Consider the following 24,691-nt stretch of genomic DNA (forward strand, 5'->3'; position numbering starts at 1 on the left):
AAAGAAATGAACTAACGATTTGTGCTTTTGAAGATTAAAATCAAAAAGAGTCCAGTAGCACCTTTAAGACTCTACTGGACTCTTTTTGATTTTGCTACTACAGACTAACATGGCTAACTCCTCTGGATATTTGAAGATTAAGAAATGTTAATCTTCAAAAGCAAAAAAAATGTTTAGGAGGAAAAGAGAAGTATTTGTTTATGGTGATTTTGGAGTGAGTGTATAATATGTAATACATATATCTTTCACAGAGCAAACAGATTATTCCTATATTTTTCTTTATTTTAGTGCTCTTTTTCTGTTTGCTTTTAATTTTTTTAATCTTTTATATATCCTGTTTTAAAATGCTTAATTAAAAATACATATAAAAAATCTTTCTGAGATTTCTCCCCTCCCCGAAACCTGCCCTCTCCGGGCCCAACCCCACAGTCTCCAAGAATTTCTCAACCTGGAGCTGGCAACCCACTAGTTTTTCTACATCCCTATTGGGGGGAACCGGAATCTCTTCTTCCAGCACTGCCTCTCTCTCTCTCTCTCTCTCTCTCTCTCTCTCCGCCTCCTGCTGCGCTGTCAGAGCATGCCGGAAGTTGTAGTCCAACCTGTTTTTCTGGACCACCCGCAACGCATGCTGGGAGATGTAGTTCTGCCGTTGTCCCTGGAGCTTGCTGGGTATCGTAGTCCTCAGCCTCTGCATAGTCAGCCTGGCCTTCAGAGCCGTTTCTTGGGGCACGGCTGCTGCTGCTGGGACGCGCCGGCTCCTTTAAGGTAAGTTTGGAGAAAGCGAGAAGAATCCGGGGCCGTTTTCTCCTTCTCGGCGGCCTCCCGGCCTCTCTTCATCTCTCCGCTCCCAAAGCCGGGCGAGGGTGTTGCCCCAGCCTGGCCCGAAGCGGGTGTTCGTTGTCGGAGGGAGAGATTCAATGTAAAGAGGAGGCCGGGTCCTTCGGGGAAGGCCGGCATGTGTGATCAGCCAAGGGCGGCTGGTGAATAGCGGTGCTTAGAGCATGTGCAGAGTCCTCTCCTCCTGCGAACGGGACGCGCTCAACTTCCCCTGTACTCTCGGACGCGGCTGTTTGGGAGAAGTTCAGCGCAGCTTTTGAGGTTTGGACCGATGCTGGCTCTCTCAAGAGGGCCAATTTTCGTGGCTTCTCATTTTAAGGTGTTTAGCAATAACGAAATGAGTTGTTCCTTTTTTTCTTCTCAGCTCTGATACTTCTTGCCCTGTTTGGCAACTGACACCTGCTACTGAAGTAATGTGCAGTTGTTGGGAAATACAGCAATTGCCCAGTGATCGATCGATCTTCCTCTAGCTTGGAATTGGCACTGGGGTCGTAGGGGAAATGTTTTGGGAGGCTTTCAGCCCTCCTTGAAGAGATACTAGGTCGGGCCATGAATCTATTCATATCCGTTCACCATGTCCTGTTCTGGGATTTTTGCCCCTGTTGGTCCCTTACCATAAGTGAGAATCTCTGTTCCACCTATAACTGTAAAACAGGAGTCCGGTGGGACTAACAAAATTGATTCCGGCATAATCTTTCATGAGTCAGAGCGCACTTCTACGAGTCCTCTTCCACGAACGTATTTGATAAGGCAAGTTCTGACTCATGAAAGATTGCCCTGGAATAAATTTGCAGTAGAATTAAAGCCAATGCCCAGTGGCACCTTCTAGACTAAAACAGCTTCCCTCCATGACCTGTAAGTATATAAGTATATAGCTCTTTAAAAAAATCCATTCCAGTGAGCTTGTATTGGTCTCTGTGTGGTACCGTAGCATGTTTATTTTGAATTATTGTTTTTACCCCCCTTCTCCCAAGATTTGAGGGGTTAGTGGGGGACCTGATGAACTCCAAGGAGTGAATCAGGCTGTTGTTGTTGTTGTTGTTGTTGTTGATGATGATGATGAAGGGGGCTTGTATTGGTGACAACTGAAGCTTTGGGAGTGATTGGCTGGGTTCCCTTGTGTTAGAGGAGGAGTACTTAGTACTTTAAAGACTGACTAGTAAGCAGAAGCTGCTGCTATTGGCTGAGCTGCTGAAATCCTAGAGGGGGGGCATGGTGGGCAGAAGGGCTTGAGGAAGTAGAAGAGAAGGTAGGTGATGCAGAAGTCACTAGGGCAAGGGGAGTGTAGGGAAAGGAGTGCTGTGACTAGTGTAAAGGAATGAGAAGGCCAGAGGAAGGCGTCTGAGAGGGGAAGGAAAAATACAAGGAAGAATGGGCAGTCCGAAGAGCTGCGCATTGTCAGGAGGTTTAGAGGTGAGAGAGGCCAGCAAATGTTCACTGTTCCAAAATGACCAGTCTAGTCTGTCTATTATCCTGTCTTTCCTCCAAGGAGATTGGGGGTGGCATGTATATTTCTCCTTTCCTCTGTTGTTTAACCTTCCCAACAACCCTGTGAGGTAGATCTGGATGCGAGAGCATGCAACTGATCATGGTCACTCCGAGACTGAGTGAGGAGTTGAACCCTGGTCACCCTAATTTGCCAGTTCTAACCACCTAACATATTTGACATACCCCTAGATACAAGTTGTGGTTTGTCCTCCTTCTCTGTCTCTGTGATGCATGGATTTTCATTTCAGGGGTGACCTCATGGAGGAGGACTTTTTGGGCCTGCGTGGGCGTGATGTCGGGGAGCTCAGGGCGAAGTGAGGCAACTGGGCTTTACCACGAACGTCAGCGCCTTGAACTGTGTGCCGTCCATGCCCTCAATAACGTCCTCCAGGAGCGACTCTTCACCCAAGAGGCAGCTGATGAGATCTGCAAGAGGTGTGGAATGGGAGTTCCTCTTCTCTGTTTTCTCATGTATCTCTCCAGAGGTTTTTAGTGCTCTCCCAAATTTTCCAGTGGCAAAGTTGATTGGGGCAGGGGGGAGTCTTAACTAGCGCTTTACTCATTCTAGAAGGAAAACAATCCGTAGCAGTTATTTTTTTCAGTGTTTCCCCAAATTTCCCAAGATTTCCACGGGGGGTAGTGGTGTTTTTTTCCCTGTCATCTTTTCCCCTGAGCGTTCCTGTCTCTACTTTTGTGACCACCACCACCCCGACCCTTTGTGATATGTAAACTGCTCTGCTCCATGAGAAATACCAGTTCTTGGTAAGGAAATAAAAAAAAATCAAAGACCAAGCCCTGCCCCTTGGCTCAAAATTAACTGTGCAATTATGTTAATACCAATCGGACAACTATTATATAAAGAGATATGCAGTTAGGTGCTATAGTTTGAACGTCAGTATTTCAGCATTTCCAAAATGTATTTATTCATTTCTGTTATAGCCCACATTTATCTCCAGTGGGTGACTGAAATCAGCTTACATCATTCTCCTCTCCTCCATTGTAGCTTTACAACAGGCCTGTGAGGTAGGTAGGTTAGGCCAAGTGTGTGAGACTTGAAAAATAAGTGATGGAAGAAAGACGAGCTGTGAATAGACTGGTGAAAGAGGCTGCAGTACAGGTTCAGCTGGTGTCTGAGGGGGCCCATATAAACATTGGGCTGCATTGTGAAAGTAGACACGGACTGAATGGAAAAACTATATTTCTGTATATTAATATATTAGTACATATAGTAGTATATATTACTATATGCTGAGAATGGGAAAACTATATTAATTCACTCTCCTTGGTGGCCAGTTTCTGCTGGACTAGGTATGTGGTAAGAAGAAAGAAAATTATTGGAAATGACCTGCATTTTATTTTCCATAGAGGTTTCAGTTGACCTGAAAAATATAAATGCTTCCAGTAAGTTTTATCTATCTCTACAATCTTCATGAGGACTGGAAGCTTGGCTGTTTATCTTCTTCTTGTTGTTTTTAAAAATAAGGAAAGATGAAGCAATCCAAATTGTGTGTATGTGCTGAATTGCCGAAGAGAAGTGGGCATTCCTACATGACAGTCGACAGCTTTACCTCTGCAGCCAAACTGCTGCACCTCTTTTTCCCAGTTCACCTACAAACTTGGTAGTGCCTACATTACTACAGGCCTTGACAGAACCTGCCCATTTGCCTTAAATTGGTTGTTTTAAAGTTCACCAGCTGACTCTTCCTGCTTGGCACCAATCTGCTGCTCCTCGAGAGCTGCAAGTCTTCTCAAGAATCTGGCCAGGAAACTTCGTGGGCTGGGGCAAAGTGCTCACTCGGGGCACTCCCCACCAATGCAAATGCCCTCCTTGACAGTGGACAATTGGGACAGGCAACTCCCGAAGTGTCTTGAGTGAAATGCTCCTACTATACCTGTAAAAGGAAGTTTTGTTCCGTGTTCCTACTGTGTAATAGGCGCCTTCCTGTTTCCAGACATTTGCACCCTCATTAACTCTTTGATTCAGTTTCATTCATTTGTTTAAAACCATTGAGATGGCACGCCCGTTTTAATTAGCTCAGTCCTGATAGCATCTCGTATTTGACAGCCACTTTACTGAAGCAGAGTAAGCTATTTAGGTAAGCATTTAGGTCTAAAATACGGCTTGTGACACCCTACAGATCAGTAGGTTTACCTTAACTTGTTTCCTTTGATTTAGAATCTCTCAACAAGAGACATCTTACACTGGAATGCTCAAGTGTAGGGAGATGCAATGTTAGCCGGGAAGTGTAGTTTTAAAAGTTAGAGCCAGCGGACATTGCTCCTCAGAGGGTTTATTAGTTTCATCTTTGCCTCTGGAAGACTCTGTCAATTGAAGATGAAATTAACAAACCCTCTGAGGAGCGATCTCCACTGGCTCTGTCTTTTTAAACTATGCTTCCCAACAAACATTGCATCTCCCTACACTTGAGCGTCCCCGTGTATGATGTCTCATGTAGAGAGACTCTCAGTCTCTTGGTCTATCAAATTTGTTATTGTCTACTCTGACTGGCAGCAGCCCTGCAGGGTCTCAGGTGGCAATCTGTCACTTCACCTGCTACTTGCTCCCTTTACCTAAAGTTGCAGAGGATAGAACCCTGTACTTTCTGCATGCCAAGTAGATGCTCTACCACTGAGCCATAGCCACTCACCTGCGGGTTCACATCCCTCAAGGACGCCTCTGGGCAACCTTGAGCCAATTCCATACCTCCTGTGTGATCTACTGGAAAAGTGTGATGGGGAGGGGTAAACTTGGAGAAGGGAACACCTTGTAAATTGCCCTGAGCTCCAGATCAAAATGTAATGTAATGTGATTTTTACTGATATGAAATGTTGTTTGTTTACAAATTTATTACCCCCCCCCACACACACACACTGTTCTCTCAAAATGGGACACAAAGCAGCTTTATTTGCCATTCTTTCCCTCCTCCATTCTGGCCACACAATAACCACCTTGTGAGGTAGCTGATGCTGAGAGAGAGTGATGGCCCAAAGACACCCAGTGAATGTCCGTGGCCCACATGCCAAAGGTTCCTAATTCCAGCCAAAGCATCCCACAGCAGACTTGGGAAAGACCTTAGAGAACCGCTGCCAGGCGGAAGAGGCAATACTGGTCTTGGTAGATGAAGGATCTGACCTAGAACAAGTCTACTTAATTATTGGGTCCCTTCTTTTCTTTCTCCAACAGGCTGGCCCCAGACGCCAGATGGAATCCCCACCGCAGCTTTCTGGGTACGGGTAACTATGATGTCAACGTCATCATGGCGGCCCTACAGAGTGTCGGGCTCGTAGCCATCTGGTGGGACAAGCGCAGGTGAGTTGCTAATGGGGGAGCCTGCCGAATGGGAATACCCAAATGTTCAGGAATTCTGAACCTTGTTACTGAAACCGATCCAGAAAATTACAGGATTTTTAATTTTCTTAAAAATATACATCTTATTATTTCTCATTATTAGGACTCAAAATGGCTTACCACAAAATTCTCCCCTATTCCAATTTATCATTGCAACAAAAACTTTGTGAGGTAGGTTAGGCTGAGAGATTGTGATAAGCCCAAGGTCACCTAGCAAGCTTTCATGGCAGAGCAGGGATTTGAACCAGTTCCTAGTGTGACCTTTTAACTACTGGCTCTATAGATATAGAATCCTCTTGCTTTAACCCGGGTTTGGGGTCAACAAAGGACCAAAAGACATCTTCTAAAACTGGGATCCAATCAGGCTGACTTTCAGGTATGCAAAAGGCTTAGAATGGTTTATATGAGACTTCCAGAGAGTCTCCCATCCAGGTTCTTGGCCAGGCTGAGACTTTGCTTAGCTTCAGCAGTGTGCTTTTGTCTTCAGATCATTCTGTGGGCCCCTTTAGAAGCAGAACTCTCTTCAGAACCATCGCTGCACCCATTGTCTCTCTCCTGTGTTTCAGGCCCCTGGAACAGCTGTCCCTGGCAGGGGTTCTTGGCTTCATTGTGAATGTCCCATCCAATGTGTCCCTGGGCTTCCTGTCTCTTCCCGTGAGGCGTCGGCACTGGGTCGCTGTGCGACAGCTCGATGGCACCTACTACAACCTTGATTCCAAGCTGAAGGCTCCCATTCCAATTGGCGGGGAAACTGAGCTCAGGTGCTGATGCTGTGACGTCTCTTTTGGGATACTATGTTGTACTGAGGATAAATTAAAGGGAAGGGAGGGAGCTGGAAGGTGAAGCTTGCTTTGGGGGAATGCTGGGTCTGTGTCAATCAATCTCTGCACAAGACTGTGTTTGATGGTTATGATGGATTAAATCAAAGTAGTGTAGCTGGAAGAAATTTCAAGGTTTAGAATTCAGGTTCTCACCCATAACAGTGTGATCCTAAGCAGAATGACACCCTTCTACGCTTATGGACATCAGCAGACTTAGAAGAATGTAATTCTGCTTAGTTGGGCACTGAAAGTTTCTCAGGATTGCTTTTGTGATGGACGTAGCTTTTATTTGCCTCTGTTCTTATTTTGAATAATCATACCTCACTTTTTCATTGCAAAGCCTTCAAGCATACAGATTCAAAGAGAGTTCAGTTAATGTATTCACAAGCAGGAACCAATTTCGTGGGCTGGGAAAGATGGCAAGAAAGCAGGGAACACATCTGGTATCTGGCATACACCAGTGTGGTGTAGCAGTTAAGAGCGGCGAGACTCTAATCTGGAGAACCAGGTTTGATGCCCCACTTCTCTGCTTGAAGCCAGCTGGGTGACCTTGGGTCAGTCACAGCTCTTCCAGAGCTCTCTCAGCCCCACCCACTTCACAGGGTAATTATTGTGAGGATAATGATAACATACTTTGTAGAGCTCTCTCAGTGGGCGTTAAGTTGTCCTGAAGGGCAGTATATAAATCGAATGTTGTTGTTATTAGATGTGATTCCAGCTCTCAGGGGACAATTGGAAGGCAGAGCAGCTAGGCGGAAAGACGGTGAATGAGTGACTGGCCCAACCGTCATACTATGCTTTCCTGATGCCAATAAATTTTCTTAGGTTTCAGACTACTCCTTCCTCAATTTGTTGTTGTTTATCCTGTTAAATTTTTGTTTATCTGCACTGCCATGAAAGAGAGGCTGGAACCTCTGACCTCTAACTTCTGACCTCTCTGCTCATGCATTGTATGAAACAACCTAATTGCTTCTCACCTGAAGTGTGGATGGCCGGATTCATTCCAAAGCCTCTCTCTGCCCCCAACTCTCCCCCTTTGATCCCTCCCCTTTTCTCATCTCCAGTTAAAAGGAGCAGGTAGGAGGTTACATGAGACCCTGGAGAGCCGTGGCCAGTCAGAGCAGACATTACTGACCTCGCTAGCCCAGTGATTTGACTTGGTATAAAGTAACTTCGTGTGTCCCCTGGAACTATCCCTGCTTTTTAGGAAGTGCTGTTCCATAACCCTCTTTCCTTTTCCTCCCAGGTTATTCCTACAGGAGGTGCTTTCTCAGGGCCCCTGTGAGTTGCTGCTGGTTGTGCCTCACGAAGCAGAAGAAGCCAGGAGCTGGCTAAGCACTGTCAAGTGAACCTTGGTACCAAAGAACTCCATCTGCGCCCAGAGCAATCTGCTCTGCCACCTCCTTGCAACCGCGATGTGAGGAGGAGAGGGCAGTGCACTCCCGTTACACTGCCAGTCTCAGAGCTGATTTCCAGAAATCCATCCTCCCTCTGCTCCAGGATATAAGGGTCCCTGGCTTTCCCCTGCTTTTAAAAGACTCAGCCTGTCCTGGGATAGTATGGAATAAAGGTTGCAGTAAAAATGGTGGAGGATCTCTTCCGGGCACACTGAAGCTGAAAGAATAGAAATGTTGTGTCTTCCATTAGTAACCTCTCTAGGGCGAGGAAGAGTTTATAAGCAGGGCATGGTAGTGATAACCTAACCCTGTTGATCCCTAGAGTGTATCAGTCCTTGGTATCAATGTGCCTGAATGTAAAGAATATGTTTTTAGCTGTTATGGCTAATCATCCCCCGCAGACCTTTCCTCCCTATATTTATGTGATCCTTTTTGTAAAAATTGTTTCTGCTAATGCATGAAGTTCCATGGGCCAATCAGGAACTCTTTGTTTTTTTGGTTTGCCCTAAACCTGCTGCCTGCTCATTTCAGGGCTGACCCTTGAAGAACATACGGGGTTTTTGTGAGAGTCTGGTATGATCAAGTCAGGGGGATGCTGCGTGCTGAAGTATTATGAATTGACCAGATATCTTTGGGTTTTTATAGTGGTGGAGGGGCCTTTTGCAGTCAAGGGAGAGGGAATGCTATGGGAGAGTGAGATCAATATGCAAGTCAGGCAAGGAGCGACAACATCCCTGCTTGGCTTTCTGGAAGCTTGTCTGTTTCCCCAGCGCATAATGGCATTTGCAAGGGATGTTCTACTACTGACCACAGAGAAGATGGGATCAAGAAGAGCTCTGGAGTAGTTACAAGTGAAGCAGGAGAAAGGGCAAAAGGAGATTTTTTTTCTTGTTATGGGATTGCAAAGGAAAAAGCCAGCTAATAGGGTGCTAACGAGGTACAAAGGGGACTGGGGTCAGGGAGACCTGGGAATCGGGAGGCTATGGACCTTGTCTCCGCGGTGGAACGCAGATCCACAAAACTCTAAGCAGGGCATCAATAGCCTGGTTATGAAAATTGAACAGGCAGACCTGCGTTCAACAATGATCTGCTATGCAAAAAAGCTGGACTCGTTGAATTTTTTAAGGACAAGCCCCAAAAGGGATAAAAATAAGTTGGCTACTCGTGTTCCTATATAAGCAAAAGGATCTGTTGCTTTATTTTTCTCTTAAGGGAAAGCAAGTTTCTAGCCCTCATGAGGAGGGAAGTAATGAAAATAGGTGAGGAGGTATCTTGAGAAAGGTCAGAAACCTGCACCAGATGCTTGGTGGAGGGTGTCTGTCTATAGTATGGTCAGGCAATGGGCTGTGAGCGCTGCGCTCAGCTCTCCACTCTAGTCCCAATATTTCTGTGTCTTTTGGCTGCCTCTGTTCCCATGCTATCATGCCTTCCTCCTGGAAAAGATCCAAACCCAACCTTGTGAAGTCTTTTACAAAGCTGAAAAGAAGACAACACAATTATGCAAAACCAAATAAAACGTGTGCCAGCGTTTTGTGACTCGTCATTGTGTGGAAATGGTGTGAGGTGTGTCTTTAAGTCTTTTGTGAGCATGGGTGGGAAAGGGTTAAAGTGACTTAAAATTGTGGAGCTGAGGGCTTGCAGCAAAGTAATACTGTGATGGTGGTGGGTGTGTTGTGACGGGTCTAAGAAGCCGGGGAGAACCCGATGGGTAACTAGTAGTGCCATCGTAAGCAAAATAGCACCCCTCTGCCTTTGAACTCAATGGCCTTGGAAAGGTGTATCTCTGTTTATGGCTGCATTGTAAATGTCTTTGCATAATTGTTTTGGCTGGGCCAGATCGATGAATGTTCCTGCCCGTCCCATCACAGCTTTATTTATTGAATGCATTTTTATTCCACCCCTCCTCTGAGGATTTCAAGGAGGCATACATCAGTCATCCTGCCTCCATTTTTACCCTCAAACAATCCCTTGAGACTGGTTTGGCTCCGCTGCAGAGTAACTGGCCCAAGCGCCCCCCCCCCCTCCTAGACTTTGGGGCACATAAGGGGTTTGGACTTGGCACTCCCAGATCCTAGTCCAACACTAACCACAGCACTGAGCTGGCTGGTCACAGAACCAGCTCATGGTGAAAGGGGGACTGGCCAAACAAGCATTTTTTTCCTGAGCTGGAGGCTCTCGGCCTTCTCCCGAGGCCTGTACAGCCTGTTTCTCCTGCTTTGTTTCTTGGAGAGAATAGGTCTAAGGTACTGGCCAACTTTTCCCCAAAGGCATCGAGGGGGCCTTTGACCTTTTACAAGCCAGTTAAGTCTGTAAAGAGCTGTTGGCTGGTCCTCCAAACATACATTTCCCTTAATTTTCATGCCAGTTTCTCTTCCTCCTTCATTCCTCCAGAGAGAGGCGCAGCCATAGCCAGGCAAAAATGACCATAAAGTACGTGGTACTTAAGATCCATTGATTTGACTTCCTCACATAGCTGGATGTGTGTGGTTTATAAGGTCTTTAAAAAAAAATCTTTATACATTAATTTTTTTCCCCCAGTGCAGCTTCTTATGTCTTGTACTTTACGGAACATGTCTTGCCTTTGTGGTGTGGTTTAAATTTATAACCCAACCCTTTGCAGAGTTGTGTGTCCCTGGGGCCCTCAGTTTTGCATAGGATTGAGGTTCATTGATAGAAATGTTTGTAATACTGTTCTGGAACGTGTACAGTTTTTACTTTCCTTGTGACTTTGTCATAATAGGTTCCAAGGATTTCTTTCCCCCCCACCCCCGCCAAGGAGCTCAGACTGAAATACAGTGTTACCCTCAATTTTATCATCACAACAACCCTGTAAGGTAGTTTAGACTGAGTGAAATGGGCCCAAGTTCACCATGAATGCTTCATAGCAGAGAGGAGGATCTATTTGGAGATCCTTCTATTTGCCCTGTTACTGGCAGAGGGGATGCCAAATGCTGTGGCAGAGTGAGGCTCAAGTATAGCCTTCCATTTTACATCCCTATTCCAACCAGTGGATTCTTTCAAAGGCCCTCCGTTTTCTGTTTCCTATCCATATGATTCTTGTTAGCCACCAGAAGTTTGTTTATTTCTTTGAACATCTATAGCCTGCTTTTCTCCCTCATGGGGATCCCAGAGCAGGTTAGAACGTTGGTCTCTTTCCTTTAATTCTCACACCAAACCCGCTGCTGCTGATAGAACATGACTGGTAGGTCATCTGGGTGTGCTTCCATGGTGGAGTGGGGATTTAAACCTGAATCACAAATCCTAGCTCAGCCTCCTAGGGACTGTACCACAAATGCCTGAGAAAACAGCATACATGTTTCCAAAATAAGTCTTTAATAGTATAGATGGGGAAATGGAGGCTGCAACAGAGGTTGGCAAATCCTGGCACCGGTGCCAAACACCATCTCACCAGACTATTTTGCTCAACCTGCAGGGCTGGTTCTCTCAAGGAAAAAAGGCGCGTCCCTGAGGCACTGGCTGAGCCACTGGGCCTTGGCTTGCTCCCAGTGTGTCTGGAAAAATATATTTTTTCTCCCATGAATTGTTTGGTGGTGCATAGCATCTTCCTGGGTAAATGTTGCAGTTGTTTGGCACTCATACCAAAAGGGTAGTCTATTGGGAAAATAAATTGAAAATTTTTTCAAATGTGCACCAAACCAGTGTGTTCCTGTATTCTGATCTCTGCAGTGTCTGCTCAGGACACTAGGAGGCAGCAGAGAGTTATGCCAATCTCCATATAGGCAACACAATGGAGGGGTACAAAACTCTCTTTAGAAAAGGGTGTGAGAGAAAAACTCTACAGCCATTATAGATTTAGTTGTCCTGAACCTTAGTATGTGTGTGTTATGTGCCATCAAGTCACTTCCAACTTATGGCGATCCTATGAATCGATGGTCTCCAAAATGTCATATCGTTAACTGGAAGCCGTGCCTTCCTGTCTTTATGGAGACAGGACATGTTATGTTGGGTCTTCCTCATTTCCTACTGCTTTCAACTTTTTCTAGCTTTATTATCTTTTCTAGTGAATCTTGTCTTCTCATGATGCGACCAAAGTACCATAGCCTCAGTTTAGTCATTTTAGTTTCTAGAGAGAATTCAGGCTTGATTTGATCTAGAATCTAGTTAGTTGTCTTTTTGGCTGTCCATGGTATCTGCAAAACTCTCCTCCAACAACAAATTTTGAATGAATCAGTGTTCTTTTTGTCAGCTTTCTTCACTGTCCATCTTTCACATTCATACATAGTAATGAATACCACAGTATGAATTATCTTGATCTTGGTCCCCAGCCACATTTCTTTATCCTTAAGGATGTTTTCTAGTTAATAGCTGCTCTTCCAAGTCCCAATCTCCTTCTGATTTCTTGGTTGCAGTCACCCTTTGGGTTGATGATTAAGCTAAGGAATAGAAAATCTTTAACAATTTCAGCTGCTTCATCGTCAACGTTAAAGCTGTACAATTCCTCAGTAATCATTACTTACATCTTGATATTCAGCTGTTATACTGTTTTGCCATTTTCTCTTTTAACCTTCATCAGTAGTCGTTTCAAGTCTTTACTATTTTCTGCCTGTAACATGATATCATCTGTGTATCTCAAATTGTCAATGTTCCTTCCACCAATTTCCACTCCACTTTCATTTAAATATAATCCAGCTTTCCTTATGGCATGTTCTACATATAGATTGAACAGATAGGGAGATAATATGCATCCTTTGCCAATTGGAAACCATTCTGTTTCTCCATGTTCCATCCTAACAGCAGCCATTTGTCCAGTGTACAGATTGTGCATCAAAACAGATGTTGTGGCACACCCATTTCTTTTAAAACTGTCCATAGCTTTTCATGATCCACACTTGTGGCATATTTTATTTATTTATACTCTGCTTTTTTCTCAAATGGAGACCCAAAATGGCTTACTGCATCATTCTCCCCTCTTCCATTTTATCCTCACAACAACCCTGTGAAGTAGGTTAGGCTAAGAGAGAGAAAGAAAGGGTGTGACTGGCCCAAGGTCACCCACTGAGCTTTCATAGCAGAATGGGAATTTGAGCCTGGGTCTCCCAGATCCTAATCCAACTCCCCAACCACTATACCACATGGACTTTCCATTTAAATTGTATTTTTGGTAAACCATTTGAATCCAAACTTAAAATTGGGAAATAAAAATATCTAAATAAGAAAACAATGGAGTGGGTCAAGCCAGCTTTTCTGCAAGTGAAAAAGGGAGGAATGGCCCTGTGGAACCACCTGAAAAAGGCTCTGCTAAGACTCATGGAATCTACATGTACAAAGGCCATGTGGGGGTGGGGGTTGTAGGAGGAGAATTGAGCAAGACTGAGTAAGAAAAAACAAAAAAAACTGCACTCCTTAGTTTTAAAAATAATATATAGATATAGGCAGGGCTTTTTTTCTGGGGAAAGAGGTGGTGGAACTCAGTGGGTTCCCTCAGAGAAAATGGTCACATGGCTGGTGGCCCCGCCCCCCTGATCTCGAGACAGAGGGGAGTTTAGATTGCCCTCCGCGCCATTCAGCGGTGCGGAGGGCAATCTCAACTCCCCTCTGTCTGGAGATCAGGGGGCGGGGCCACCAGCCATGTGACCATTTTCAAGAGGTTCCGGAACTCCGTTCCCCCGCATTCCCCCTGAAAAAAGGCCCTGGATATAGGAGAGAAAGTGAAACACGGGTACCTTTTGAGCATATGCACAAAGGAGATGCACAAAAAAAGAATGATGCTGGGGTGGCCATAAACCTAAGGAAATCATCCCATTTATCTTGGCGATTACCTCAAAGGCTGCTTTGTACCTCATGAAATTATGTGTCCCCACTGAGTCTCCATCCCTATGCAGATGCTCTTGCCCAGGCAGCTTGTGACAGGAGCTTGTGTTCCCAGCAGCTGTTGGCGTCTTTCAATGGCACCGTCCCATCTGCCACTCAACGCTCCCTCAGCTGGTGCGAAAGTCGCTTGGACAGAGGTGTGCGTGACTTCTTTTGGGACTGGGTGGTCAGGCCCTGTCTTTATTATGTGCCATGCTGTCCCCTCCAGCTGTGGTTCTGCACCCCTACAGCCTACCCGTCTACCCACCGGCACCCCAATGTTACTCCGGGCTGGTTCAGGTACGTTGTTTGGTGTGTGTGTGTGTGTGCGAGCGTGTGTGTGTGATGGGGTGTAATCTCCATGTCACTGACAAGGCCCAGCTGCGGCTTGCTGGTGGTCTTGAGGGGACAGCTGATAACGCCACCCCCGCAGCTAATTCCCTTCATTCCTGAGTTATTTTTACAGAATCATTCTCTGAGAGAGAAAGTCGCTTCCTTGTAAGGGGAGAGGTATTTACAGCTCCTGTGGGAACTGAGAGAGCAATCCATTTTTTGACCTGATTCTGTAAATTCTCCTTGGTGTTGCGCCAGATGGAATCTGTCACGGGACAGTCACAGATGATGTCCCTGTAGATTTAACAATGCGCCACTCTCAAGGTTAAAATGGTGAGGCCGTAAGAGAAGTTCCTGACTTCTGTGAAACCCACCAAAGGGAAAAGGGGTTGAAGAGAGTACAAATTACTCAGTCTCCATAGGCTGTCTTTATCTTAAGGCTTCACTGTGCTCCGGTGCAAGGTTTCTTAGTGACGCCATGTCATCTATGATATTTTAAGTGGTTGCAAATGGCTTCCAACTTCTTTAACATAAGGCACCTCAGAAGTTACTTCGTAGGTTTTAAAGGCCGTTCCTGAAGCCATAAGCAGTTTGTAGGATCCTGTGTACAGGTAAACACGAGCGCTCAGAAGCTAAAAATGTAGCACTAATATTCCTAAACAGAGAACCCAGGGACTTCAGTGGACTCAGAAGAGTGTAACTCTGATTAGGATTGAATTGTAAATTACCCAGAATGAAGAGTGAAATACCTTTAGAAATAAGTTTAACTGGGCAAGCAAACTGGTATTTGCAGGATTAACCAAAGACATTTTTATGTCTAAAAAGAATGTGTTTTCCCTTGCAATGATGCTATCGCTCTTGAATTATCACATTTTTATTTCCCCATTTATCTAAATGACTCAGGTAGAGTCTGTGGTCCACTCTGCCATTTTATCCACAGAACCACCTCTAAGGGTCAGAGAGTGAAAGTGACTGGCCCATTAAGGTCACCCACCGGCAAGCCTGGGATTTGAATCTGGATCTTTCAGATCCTAGTTCAACACCCTAATCTCTACTATGCTGGCCCCGTGATAACAAATTGTAAGTTGTTTCATGGGTGACCCCAACTGTATTCGTACCCAAAGTATCTGGCTTGGGCAGTTGCTTCCATGCTGAAAACAAATGTTACCTCCTGTCGAATTGCCCGCATTGTCCTCTCACTGTGTTTTAATTTTCATGCACAACCTATGTATTGTTGGATGGCACATTAATGATTTAAAGGTGTGCTCAGAGGAGTGCTTCAATCTTTTTGTACAGATTTAATGGCTTTCTCTTCTAGTAAATCCCCTAGTTTAGGAGTGGCCAGATCATGGTTTATCCATACCCAGCCCACAGACATTCTTCATCTACCCCTTACAATTGATCCATCTCATTTAGCTACCCATCACATTTTAGCTACCCATCACACCCTTTCTTCCAAAAAGCTCAGGGCGGGAGACATTGTTCTCTCTTTCCTGTTTTATCCTCACAACCATCCTGCCATGTAGGTGAGGCAGAGAGCCTGAGACTGATCCAAGTTTTATGGTAGTGTGAGGATTTGTACCTAGGCCTATCAGACCTTAGTCCAACATTAACCGCTCTAATGGTTGTTGTGGGTTTTCCGGGCTGTATTGCCGTGGTCTTGGCATTGTAGTTCCTGACGTTTCGCCAGCAGCTGTGGGGGGCATCTTCAGAGGTGTAGCACCAAAAGACAGAGATCTCTCAGTCTCTGTCTTTTGGTGCTACACCTCTGAAGATGCCAGCCACAGCTGCTGGCGAAACGTCAGGAACTACAATGCCAAGACCACGGCAATACAGCCCGGAAAACCCACAACAACCATCGTTCTCCGGCCGTGAAAGCCTTTGACAATAAACCGCTCTAATGTTATGTTGAGGCACCACAATTGATTTAGATCAGAAACGTTGTATGCCACCTCTTCAGACCTGCTCAAAGCAGCTCACAACAATAAAACAAAGCCAAGCAAGCAATAACAACAAATCATACCAATACAAATGTATCAATAAAACAATCCAAATCACTTAAAATGCCAATAAAAGCAAGCTGGGGCATAAAAGAACACGAAACAGCAGTCTAAAATGATGTTGATATAAGTCCTCCGCCAAGCAGCAGACCATAAAATATCTAAAAAGATTCCCTTACCTAACAGCCTGGGTAAAGAGAAATGGTTTGGCCTGGCACCTAAAAGGAAGTAGGAAACATGTAGGGAAATTCCTGGAGATTTGGCCTGTAGATGGGGGGAATTTTGAGAAGGATTTCACCTACAATCTGTGGTGTACCATAGAGCTTTCCCCCTGAATCTGCTATTTCCCCCAGGGGAATTGTTCTCTGCAGTCTGGAAATTAGTTGTAATGTTGGGAGTCTCCAGGCTCCACCTAGAGGTTAGGAATCCAAGCCAGAGTTGGCAACCCAGACTCCACCCCGCATGGATTTTGTACCTGCACGCCTTGTTATCCCCTACACAGCCTTTTTTGGGAAGTCAAAGGATCTCCTCCTCCTCTCTTTTTCACCACCAGAAAAGCTGGTTGGATCAAGCCCGTATTGTGTTAGTGCAGGAAGCAGCCTCAAGAGCAATCTTTTTTAGGGCTATCAGCTGGCTAAAAAGGATTGCTTTTTAGCTGATACTCGCTTGCTTTGAATGGACAAATCATCTTCTTGACTGACATATGATACCTTTCCAGCAAGATAAAAATGTAATATCTGAATGTATATGATTGTTTTGTGCCAGCTGAGAACTGATAGGGCATCATTAATAGCACTTCCCTTCCCTGTGGCAAGTTATCCTCTCTCTAAAGTTGAAAGCACCTGACAAGGGAACTTCCCTTGGACCCTGAACAATTGGTAAGGAGACCTCCCCCCACCCCGGGGTCCTCTCGGAAGTTTGATCTGGATGAAGCATAGTCCATTCATCCACTTTTGCTAACTGTTTGTTTGTTTGTTTGTTTATATTCAATTTATATTCTGCCCTCTCCACATCAGCAGGCTCAGGGCGGATTACAACAAAGTTTAAAATCCTTTTTGTATTCAGTATGTGTAGAATTGCTGAACCTTCAGTGCCTCTGGAACTCTATCCTTCCTCTTAAACAAGAATCCAGTGAGCACTCAGGCTGTCTTGTTTGCACTTGGTCATGTTTGCTCTTAAAATTGTGTGTGGAGGAGTAGCTTGCCTAGGCCCCAAACGTTTGGGCTGGAAGTGTCATAATGGCATATAGTTGCCAACAACGGGTTAGGAAATTCGTGGAGATTTAGGGGCATAACCTAGGGAAGACAAAGTTTGGAGAGGGGAGGAACTTCACAGAGCTTCAGGAGGAAAGGAATCGGAGTGCTAGGGGGAAGCTACCAAGAGTACTTCCATGCATGCCCTCATTGTTTGAACATAGAACATACAGGGCACCACTAACATGGCAGGGCACCACTGGTGTGGCAGCATATTACACTGTTGGAGGCCTTCCACCAAACACAAAGCCAGCCAGTGGATACATACACAGAATGCATCTTGTTAGTGATCTGTCTTGTGTTCAGATTGCAATAGACATGCATGAGCAGGTTTGGAAGGAAGGAAATGTGACACGGTATAGAATCCCCTGGCCTATTCACAATCCTGCTCAGTTTTAGTCCTCTACTAAACTCTGAAATGGCAATAAACTTTCTGCCACTCAGACTAATGGAAAGAGAAAAAAAGTTTTATTCTGACTCTCAATAAACTAGAAGGCACAAGAAAACTGGAAGCACTTTTATGGTTTCTACTTAGGATGTGAGGTTAGGCTGAAGCATTATAGATTTTGCTAAGGCTTGCAATTTGTTGGGTTCATTCTGTAAGGGGAAAGGGTCTAGAGAGGGGAAGAAAAAGGAATGCTTGTGTTGGATCCAGGCAGTTTTTCCTCACTCTTTCATCACCCAAAAAGCTTATGTTGGGGATCACGGGACCTGCCTACAAAAAAAGCCATGTGAGACTGAAGCCTAGTAACAAGCAGAAATGGCCAAGATTAAGAGAAGTCAGCTGGATCAAATCCCTTGAGTAGAACTGATCTGGCTTTTTGCCCAAAGCACCTTATCAGTTCCTGGATCTGAGAGAGACCCCTTGGGACCTGGGGCCGAATCTATTTATGTCTGCTCACCCCTTCTCCAGGCCCCTCTTGAGCGGTGAGTGACATGATAGTACTGCAGTAAAGTGGCACTATTTATAAAAACAGAAAGTGGAGCCAACCTTGATAAGAAATGGCCTCCAAGGACTCCTTTGTAAACCACCCTGAGATATGTGTGTTGCTCCTACCAATGGGACAGTGAAGTAGCGAGTAAGCTCTGGAAACAGGTTGCAAGCCTGGAACATTTCAGCTATCTGTTTACTCCCTTTGTTCCTTAAATGAGCAAACAGCTTTATAGGAACAAGTGGTGTGGCACTAAGCACGATCCTGGATGAATCTGTTTTCAAAAGAGCCTTTTGGCAGCTATGTCATGATCAAACCAGCAAGTTCCAAAATTAAGGGTAATTTTGCACTGAGCTTTTCATCTACTTTCAGCACTATATTTAGTTGAAATTATAAAAATATCTAGACTGAAGTTTGCTCAAAACAATGGTAAGCAGCATCCTGATTTGTAGGATGTGCGCTTTTTTACATTTCTCCAAGGAAAATAATTACCTGAGCCATCTCCGCTATGATCCACTGCTGTCTGCTTTATTTACCCTGTTCTAGCATTACGCAGATTTAAAAGCTTGGATGGTGTTTAGAGAAAAAAAGATAACTGTTCTGTGATGTTATCCAAAATATGTCTTGACAGCTGCAGTATGCAAAAGAGCACTCAGTGCCTTAGTCTTCATGCATGTGGATTTACATGAATGTGGTGCTCGAGACAGAATAGATCCACCTCCCACTCAGAGATTTAATTTCTAGAGGTTCTGGGGAAGGATCTAAACCCTGAGGAATGACAACACGACTCACTCAGGTGACATTTTTACAAGGCATCCATAAAAGGCAAAAATAGGGTTGTTCCCCATTTCATTTAGATTTCATCGGGGTTTGGGTTTTCTGCACTTTGCTGTTGCAATTGTACATTTGTTTGAATAGCATATGTATGTTGCATGGTTTATCTGTGCAGTTTATGCATACTTCATATATAAATAATGCTAATTTAAAATGAAATCCTAAGTGACAGCTGTTGACTTCAGTGAACTTAGAAGGGTGTAACTTTGCTTAGGATTCCACTGCAAAACACAGCCGGATTTGAGTTCAGTAGCACCTTAGAGGCCAACAAGATTTTCAGAGTGTAAGCTTTCAAGAGTCAGAGCTCCCTTCTTCAGACATGGCAAAATGCATATATTCTGCGGGGAAGACCTTAGAAGAGAAAGCAGCAAATGTCCCAGAAGAATCACAGATTTGATTCACTCAAGAGAGAAGCGAAATGGAAAGAGGGATTCTTTCATTAAAAAGAAAGAAGTTTTAAATCATCCCTAGGACAGGAGCTGTCCCTGGTAAACTGGGAGCATGCGTTGGCTATGTTCTTTGTTGACTATGTTCTGCAGTGCAGTCTGGAACCCACAGGAGGAATTCCTGACTATTGTTTCCATTCGTGCCATAAGGGATGGACTTTGGTCAGTTCCTAGTCACCTTGGCTCAATAGGGCTCACCCCCCAAGCAAGCTGTAATTAGGAATGGACAAGCTCTGCCCAGCTTACCTCCATCTTTATTTTTCCACTTCTTCTCCACCCCCCAGTGCATTCTGGGAGTGGTAGTTCTCACAAAGTGGGTTCTCTTTAAGATCAGTAAGCCCAGAGTCTAACATTGGCTACAGTACTACTCTGTGCTTCCTTGGTTTTCCCCTGCAGAGTGTACCATCCACTACTTCTATTTTTTTAAAACCAGGTCATCTTCCTTCCTGGTGCCCATTTGTTTTTTCCCCCAAGCAAAGGACCAATCTAGACTTTTCCCAGCTCGTAGGAACAGAAGATGTTTTGAAAGATCCCAAGTGGAATCACATTTGGGTCTGCAGGGACTGCCCAGAAACAACTGCCCTATTATAGGAAGCCACTTGGCTTGGAACCTCCAAAACTCTTGTGACTGGTCCCTGTGGTAGACATTTTCTACTTCGTCCTGCCTATTTTGGAAGCCATTTTGTGGTGGTGACTACTACCCTTTTTCAGTCTCATGGTACCTTAAAGAAACAGATTTACAGTGCAGTCATAAACAAAGTTACATCTGTTTAAGCCTTCTGAAGTAAATGGATTTAGACTGGTGTAACTCTGTTTAAGATCGTACTCTTAGTATGGCAGCTGCTTTTGCGGCCTACAGTCCACTTCATCAGAATGCACGGAATGTGCCTTCAGTTGACAGGATAGAGAAAATAGTAAACAGTGGGGACTAAAAAGTAATTAAATGCCAGATATACAGTCTGTCACAGACTGTATGCAAGGCTTGGCAAGAGCTGCAACCATTCACAACAACAGGAAGAGAGCATAGGAAAGGAAACCATGGACAGGGTTGGATGGGTCAAATGAAGGAGCCACGGTAAGCAAAATCATGGCTGCCGACCAGTTCAGGATTAGGATTTTATTTATACTCCACTTTTCTCACCAAAGGAGACCCAAAGCAGTTTACAATATCATTCTCTTCTTCACTTTATCTTCACAACAATGCCATGAGGTAGGTCAAGATGAGCAAGTGAATGGTCCAAGCCACCAAATGAGCTTCCATGGCAGAACTTAGGGATTCAGATATGGGTTTCTCAGATCCTAGTTCGAACCACTATACTATGCTGGCTCCATCATCAAACTAATGACTGATCAATATACACTGGCATATCATCACCACTTCCCTATAGATGCCTTTATGAGAAGGCAGTATGAGGTAACGTACAATACCACCCGCTCGCAAGAGGAAAAGCTGTATTTCATTGTTTAAGCTCCACCTTTTGTCCATTTGAGAGCAGCTGTAGCTTAGTAGGTTAAGCATCTTGGCTGTAAATGAAGAAGCCCCTGGTTTAATTCTGCCCTATGGCCTTCGGCAAGCCATAATGTCTCTATCTGGAATATGGAGGTAATAATACTTGCCCAATTTACAGGCAGGGTGGAATTACAGGCAGTTACTCTTTTTTCACTTTTTTAAATTAAAAGAAAGCAATAGAAATAGTGTTAAAATTATATTCAGGTTTATATTTTAATCAACATATTTTATGCAATTTTATATACACAAACATCATTAAACAGAGTAGAAATATGTGCAGAGCCGATGCTCAGTAGTCTATTTAATGGTGTGTGTACAACAGGAGAGGAATTCTATCAAGGTCAGCATTGGTTATGCTAGCTGACCACGCTCTCCCAAGTGTCAAGTTCACACTACCACCTATGTGATCTGTTTAGCTAGAGATGCTAAGGATCAAACCTGGGACCTTCTGCATGCAAAGAAGATGTCCAACCACTAAACCAAGGTCGCACATGATATCATCTGTGGTGGCTTCCCTTGTTTGTGATTCAAAATTCCACCTGTGCTTACAGGCTTCTTGTAAGGACAATATATATGTTTGCATGTCTACAAATGCGAAACGTTAGTAGGTATTTGTTCATTGTTAAAACCAGAATCTAAACAGTTCATGAAAATGAATGTAAACACCTTTACTTCTCAACTCCGCCCCCCAATTAATCAACTAGCTGGTATATTTTTGTTCTGCCTTTTCTCCAAGGAGCTGAGAGTGGCCCATATAGTTCTCCTCCAATTTCTCGTTTGGCATAAGGGACAGAGTATCGGATCAGGATCTGGGAGACCTGGGTTCAAATTCCCCCTCTGCTATGGAGGTTTTCTCTGTGCCTTTGGGCCCATCACATCCCTTACCATAACCTACCTCCCAGGGTTATTGTTGTGAAAAAATGGAGAGGAATGTTTTGTAAGCCACTTTGGCTTCCAATATATACAGGGTATATATAATTACAAACAACACATAACAAATACGTCATCACAACAACTCTGTGAGGTAGGCAAGGCTGCACCCAGCAAGCTTCAATCTAACCAGCAGCTATCTTGGGAAGTACTTTGGAGGAGTCCTTGATCGTTCTTAAAGCACCCCTCTCCAGGTTGCCAGCTCCAGGGTGGGATATTCCTGGAGATTTTTTGAGGGGGGTGGTAGTGAGTGGACTTTGGGGAGACGAGGGACCTCTGTGGGGTATAATGCCATAGAGTCCACTTTCCAAAACAGCCATTTTCTTCAGGAGGATTGATCTCCGTGGCCTGGAGATCAGCTATAATTCTGGGAGGTTTCCAATCCATGTCCACCCGGAGGTTGGCAACCGCTTCTCCTCCCATTCCCAGCTACGTATATCTTCCTGCGATTGCACAGTTTGAGGCTGAACGCGGTTCCTTCCAGGCCGAAGGGCCCTTTGGCTCCCCTAATCCCTTTCCCTGTCCTCGGGACAGGTGGGACAGGTGCGTGGGCCACAGGGCTGAGCCTTCCTGGGCAGTTGCAAATTCCAGAGGAAGCCGCAGCTGTTTCCCCTCCTTCGCTGTTGCAAAACCCCCAACAGCTGAAAGACAAAAGGGAGAGGCGTGAAGCTACAAAGATCGGGGTGGGGGGGAGTCGAGGAGTAGGGAGCCAATCGGAGCGCCCGTGGCTGTTCTGGGGGTTTCTGATTGGTGGAGGCGCAAGACAAGCGATGGCTTTATAGTGTAGGGCCGCGGGGAGAGAAGGGTGCATTTTTGTCTGCGGACCCCAAGGCTGCCAGGGGATGGGGCCTGTTGGTGTAGGTGGGTGATGGTTATGGGTGGTTGGGCATTTGGGGTCGGGGGCTGCAAGACGGGAATCCTGGGGTCCCTTAGCAGGAAGGAGGGAGAACCCTAAAGACAATGGGAAGCCTCGCTTTGTTTTTTGTAAAAAGACAGGCTTGTTAGATATAACGACAGGATGTAGGACTCTTAAGAGCCAACGTGATATGGAGTGCGGATCTGAGGCCAGGAAGAGGGAGGTTCAAATTCTGCCTTAGCTGGTTGCAGGATCTTGGCTTAGTCGCTTTTTGTTTTTTACCTAGCCTATCTCACAGGGTTGTTATGTGGATAGAGGAGGGGAGACCTGCACCTGCTGTTTAGAAGGAAGACTTTTCTGAAAGCAAGAATGTGGGGGGAGCTAAATCTCTTGTTTCTGGCTCTTAAGGTAAGGAAATGCCCTGTTTAGTACTCAGGGGGTGCCCTCAAAAGAACTGCTGCCTCTCAGGTCTGTAACATGGAGGTCAGGATATTGACTTACCTTGAAGGAGTGTTGTTAGGGTCCCTGAAATAATGTCTGAGAAGCAGACATTTGGAGAAAATGCTGCATAATGCTGTTAGTGGTTCTCCCAGGGTTGAGGGATTCTTGCAGCCTGCACAGCTCTCTGAAAAGAGTGCATTAGAAAGAGGAGGGTATCTGGGAAAGGAGCTGGTTTAGTGAGATGTGGCCTGACTTGCTTGAAAATGCATTTTTCACCTTTTTAGCCACTTGTTGCAGGGCCTGGTTTCACTGTCTTCCTCTTCCTTTTCTCCCCCCCCCCCAATCCTTCCCATTTGCACAGGGTAGCCCAGATGCCACAGTACCGCCTGCTGATGCCATGACACAGACGTTCCCGGCCCAGTACCCTCCACCCCCTCCCCAGGCTCGGCTGCCTCCACAGTACCACCTCCACAGCACCCCTTCAGAGTACCCGTCTCCAACAGCACCAGATCATGGCCTACGCATCTTTCCTGAGCAAGGAACGACTGCTCCAGAACCATTACCCCCACCCCCTGCGGTAAGTGATGGGTTGCCTCTCTTTGGCAAATATTGGGGACCTCACAGGTAGAGGATGTTCCCTGGGGAGCTTAGAGACTCTCAGGATCTGGACCTCCGTCTAGCGTCAGAAACGCCAAGCCTTAGAAAGAGAAAAGGGGACTGATGTTTAATTCCCCTGTCTATACCTGCATCCCAAAGAGCATTGGGTAGCATGATTCCTGTTGCACAAAAAGTTAAGTAGAACGGGAATTTGCACTTCCTACAATTTTACAAAGATGAATTAGTGGCCTGGCTGATTAACTGCAATCAGTTTTGAAAATTCAGACTCCCACCTTGTTGCTGAGCTTTTGGGTCCCTTAGCCCAGAGCCACCAAAACTTTCCACTTATGCCTATGCCACAAACCATCTGGGCTGTTTTCCTTTAGGGCTTCTGGTACATTGGCCATCAACTGCTTATATCCCTCTTTCATTTAAGCCAGTTTGTCCTGTAGGTCTCTGTTTCTCAGGAAGCAAAGGGCCTGCCTGCATACTGGAATTCCTTGTGTCCCATCTTCACCCCCCCCCCCCCCACACCATCCCAAACTACAAGGAAAATGGTGCCTTGCTCAAAGTTTCACTTGTGTTAGGGCTCAAAGGCAGTGAACCCTGGCATATATTACCAGGACCATGGCTGAATCTGGAGCATAAGTGGAAGTGCCTTTGAGCATGGGCAGAATGTTTTCTCTACAATGTTTTCTCTCCTCTCTCCCTTTCTATCTGTGGGCTTAGGAGGAAAGGAATGGCTTTGCTGGGACAGGAGATTTAATAATGGCACACACATATTTCCTCCCTTCTCCCTCCCCTCCTCGGCTAGCAAACCAATTGGAGGACTGTGGTTCTTTCTTCCCCTTTGATG

General features: G+C 45.2%; 2 protein-coding genes across 3 annotated transcripts in view; both read left to right on the forward strand.

Annotated features, from left to right (window-relative positions):
* Window positions 1–590: 590 nt before the first annotated feature.
* On the forward strand, window positions 591–9,420 carry JOSD2 (Josephin domain containing 2). Of its 2 annotated transcripts, none has more exons than XM_054995621.1 (5): window positions 591–765; window positions 2,574–2,760; window positions 5,510–5,635; window positions 6,241–6,435; window positions 7,742–9,420. In XM_054995621.1, exons 2-5 carry the CDS (start codon window positions 2,618–2,620, stop codon window positions 7,842–7,844), a joined length of 567 nt encoding a protein of 188 aa, XP_054851596.1. In that variant the 5' UTR covers window positions 591–765; window positions 2,574–2,617; the 3' UTR covers window positions 7,845–9,420. The 2 variants fall into 2 exon arrangements, with proteins under 2 accessions (XP_054851596.1, XP_054851597.1); XM_054995622.1 differs by lacking the exon at window positions 591–765 and adding an exon at window positions 911–1,098.
* Window positions 9,421–13,854: 4,434 nt separating this feature from the next.
* Window positions 13,855–24,691, forward strand: part of LOC129340154 (RNA binding protein fox-1 homolog 1-like) — a 37,370-nt gene continuing 26,533 nt past the window's right edge. Inside the window, exons 1-2 of the mRNA XM_054994759.1 lie at window positions 13,855–14,003; window positions 23,600–23,815. Coding sequence (XP_054850734.1) covers window positions 13,917–14,003; window positions 23,600–23,815 — 303 coding nt within the window. The 5' untranslated portion in view covers window positions 13,855–13,916. The remainder of the gene's footprint in view (window positions 14,004–23,599; window positions 23,816–24,691) is intronic.

Source organism: Eublepharis macularius, chromosome 12, assembly GCF_028583425.1.
Source record: "Eublepharis macularius isolate TG4126 chromosome 12, MPM_Emac_v1.0, whole genome shotgun sequence".
Lineage (NCBI taxonomy): Eukaryota > Metazoa > Chordata > Lepidosauria > Squamata > Eublepharidae > Eublepharis > Eublepharis macularius.

Bases quoted from the DNA above. Each gene is read 5' to 3' on its own strand.
- JOSD2 (XM_054995621.1), top strand. From the start codon at position 2,618: ATGTCGGGGAGCTCAGGGCGAAGTGAGGCAACTGGGCTTTACCACGAA. The intron at 2,761-5,509 runs GTGTGGAATGGG...TTTCTCCAACAG, and splicing joins GCTGATGAGATCTGCAAGAG to GCTGGCCCCAGACGCCAGAT. The intron at 6,436-7,741 runs GTGCTGATGCTG...TTTTCCTCCCAG, and splicing joins GGCGGGGAAACTGAGCTCAG to GTTATTCCTACAGGAGGTGC.